This window comes from Microtus ochrogaster, linkage group LG3 (assembly GCF_000317375.1).
Source record: "Microtus ochrogaster isolate Prairie Vole_2 linkage group LG3, MicOch1.0, whole genome shotgun sequence".
NCBI classification, from domain to species: domain Eukaryota; kingdom Metazoa; phylum Chordata; class Mammalia; order Rodentia; family Cricetidae; genus Microtus; species Microtus ochrogaster.
In genome coordinates, this window is record NC_022029.1 from 4,911,899 (window position 1) to 4,914,929 (window position 3,031).

General features: G+C 33.5%; 1 protein-coding gene across 2 annotated transcripts in view; it reads left to right on the forward strand.

Annotated features, from left to right (window-relative positions):
* Csmd3 (CUB and Sushi multiple domains 3) overlaps positions 1–3,031 on the forward strand; it is a 952,990-nt gene that overhangs the window by 252,497 nt on the left and 697,462 nt on the right. For both annotated transcript variants that reach the window (XM_026785886.1, XM_026785885.1), the window contains exon 5: positions 2,703–2,910. In XM_026785886.1, coding sequence (XP_026641687.1) covers positions 2,703–2,910 — 208 coding nt within the window. The remainder of the gene's footprint in view (positions 1–2,702; positions 2,911–3,031) is intronic.

Below are 3,031 nucleotides of genomic sequence, written 5' to 3' on the forward strand. Positions count from 1 at the left end.
TATATATTGCCATCTCCAGTTTGTGTCACGTTAGACATACTTTACATAGCGTTACTTTAGCTACAGCTATGTTTACTTAGATGGTTTAACTTTATAATAAAGACACAGGTATTATCAGAAATCCAAAGAGAATACTTTGATCTTAAATGGAAAACTATGGCACCATGAGTTTTATTATATATATTTATTTTACAACCCAACCATAGTTTCCTATCCTTCCCTCTCTTTGGGCAATCCCCCCACAGCCCTACTTCCTCCCAGCCACTTTTGTCTTATTGAACAGGACAGGATAAAGTTTCAATGTTGTTTTGGTTTTTATTTCTCTAATTGTTAGCGCTGCTGAACAGTTTTTAGAAGTCCCATCATTTTTATTTCTTCTTTTGGAAATTGTTCATATCCCAAACTCACCTGAAAGAAAGTTAAGCTTTTTTAGTTCTTTACGTATTCTGGATATTAAACCTCTGTCAGATCCGTAGCTAGCTTCCACCTCACAAAACTAATTGTCCCTTTCCCTGTGAAGAAACTTGTTAGTTTTATGATGTCTTACTTGGCAATTGTTGGCCTTAATTCTTAGGCAAAGGGTTTCATAGTCAGAAAGTCATGGGCGTTTGTGACTCAGCTAAGGAGAGTTGCAGAGATATACACCGTGACAAACTCTGATGCTGGGTTCCATGCTTAACATCCGCAATTGGCCATGAGGACTCATCTCCTTAAAATCCCAGTCCATTTCCCTGAGTCCTAGCTCTCATTTCCCACTTCTACCATAGCAGTTCCAGAAGAAACAAATAGCAAGGTGGAGCACAGGCTGAAACTGGTGTCTGAAAAGATGTGTTAGAGAAAAAAAAATGGATGTTGCTGATTTTCAAATCTGTTTTATTTTTCTTTAGCTACACTTCTGAGAAGTTCGAATTTATATTTTCTTAAGTGAATTGGGTGAACATATGCAAAAATTATCAAGATCACTAATTTTCACTATCAAAATGAGCATTTCAGAGATTAAAAATAAATAAAAAATTTAATTTTCGGTAAAAGCACACAGGCAAAATATACTAAAACAAATTTTATAATTTTATTTTAAATTAATACTAATTGTTAATTCTACAGAATACCCTTTTAAAATTTTCCTCTACGTATTTTAATAACATTTCTTCCCCATTTCATTCCCCCCACTGAACTTTCTTGTATATTCATCATTGTTCTTTTTAAAATTCATTTAAAAATTAATCTATTTAAATTTTTTTCGTAATTTTTGTGTATAGATTTTCTTGATATTTCATATATAATTGAATAAGAAAGAAGGTACAGCAATATTACACAAGAACTAACTAGATAAAATCATTAGGTCATACTCATTAGAAGGATGGGTGAGAAGGTTTGGAGGGAATAATGTGAAGGGAGAATTATGTAATTATATAATAATCTTTAAAAATAACAAAGTGAGTGACACCGTGCAATAAAGACAGAATAATATCCATCACATTTACAAGAATGTGTAAAGCAAGCTAATCATGTCTTCCAAGAGGTTATAAATCATGCTGTTAAATGAATAACGAATGGGGCAGAAGATGTTAACACAGTCTGATTCACACAAGGTAGTCATGATGTTGTTCCCACTAACAATATCATGTTACTCCCTGTCTATTATGGAATTAAATAAAACAAATTTTCCCTTCTCTATTTATTAAGTCTCTGAAGTGCTTCATTACATCAAATAGTAATTGGTCATTATAGAAATGGACATTTCCTCAAATGACTTATACTAAAGGAGTTCCCAGAGCTGGCCAAAACAACAGCATAAATCATATTGCAATTTATTGCACAAGTAAATTTGTTACCTATTAGCTTGATTGGCCTAAAATGTGTTATGATAGGCAAATATTCTAATTTCAGTTCTTTAAAATGATCAGTCTTTTCTCTTATAATCTCACATTAACATAGATGCTCATGTAAATATTCTCTCATCTCATAAACTACCAAGAGTGAGATCTATGTCAAGTTTTATACACATCAGAATGTAGCTCAAAATTTAAGTTCTACTTCAAAGTTATATGTAATGTACATCTTCATATACACATATATGTATACATATATGTATTAACATGATGTATATTAGAAAAATATGTGCATTGCATCATGTACTCACAGACGATATATTTCCTGAGAATTTATAGTTAATTTTTATTCCCATTTAATTAAATTATCCTTTTTATTCAATATACTTAACTTCAAGTGTGCCCCCACCAATATTTTCCAATAGCTTTTGAAACACTCCACAGCCAAACCTTATTATATTGTATTTTCAAGCATGTTTTTACTTTATATAAAAACACATTAAAAAATAAAGATATTCTACAATCACCGAACCCATGTGGAAGGATTAACAGTTCTCATAGGTGTCTTTAGGAAATACATTTCTTTGTTTTACACACTTCATCATTCAATCATGAGCACAAACTGGATGTTATTCCACTGAGACCTAATTGTAGAGAGGAGTTCCTTTTGCACTTATGTACGTGTCTATTGCGAACAGTGTTTATAAACTTTCAAGATGTACTTTATATGTATACATGAAACACAAAGGTTTTTCACAGACTTAAGGGATGCCAGATTTGAATTATTGTTTTAATGCGCAAACGCTGACTTGACTTAGTTAGCTTTGTCACAGAAATTAGATTTTAATGTGCTCTTATTTTTTTTAACAGCGGAAGATGCTTGCGGAGGAACAATGAGAGGGTCCAGCGGCATCATATCCAGCCCGGGTTTTCCTAATGAGTACCATAACAATGCAGACTGCACATGGACCATTGTGGCAGAGCCAGGGGACACAATTTCCCTTATATTTACTGATTTCCAAATGGAAGAAAAATATGATTACCTAGAAATAGAAGGTTCTGAACCACCTACAATATGGTAAGTGGATAACTTGAATTAAGAGTGTTAGGTGGGCGGTGGTGGCGCATGCCTTTAATCCCAGCACTCGGGAGGCAGAGGCAGGCGGATCTCTGTGAGTTCGAGACCAGCCTGGTCTACA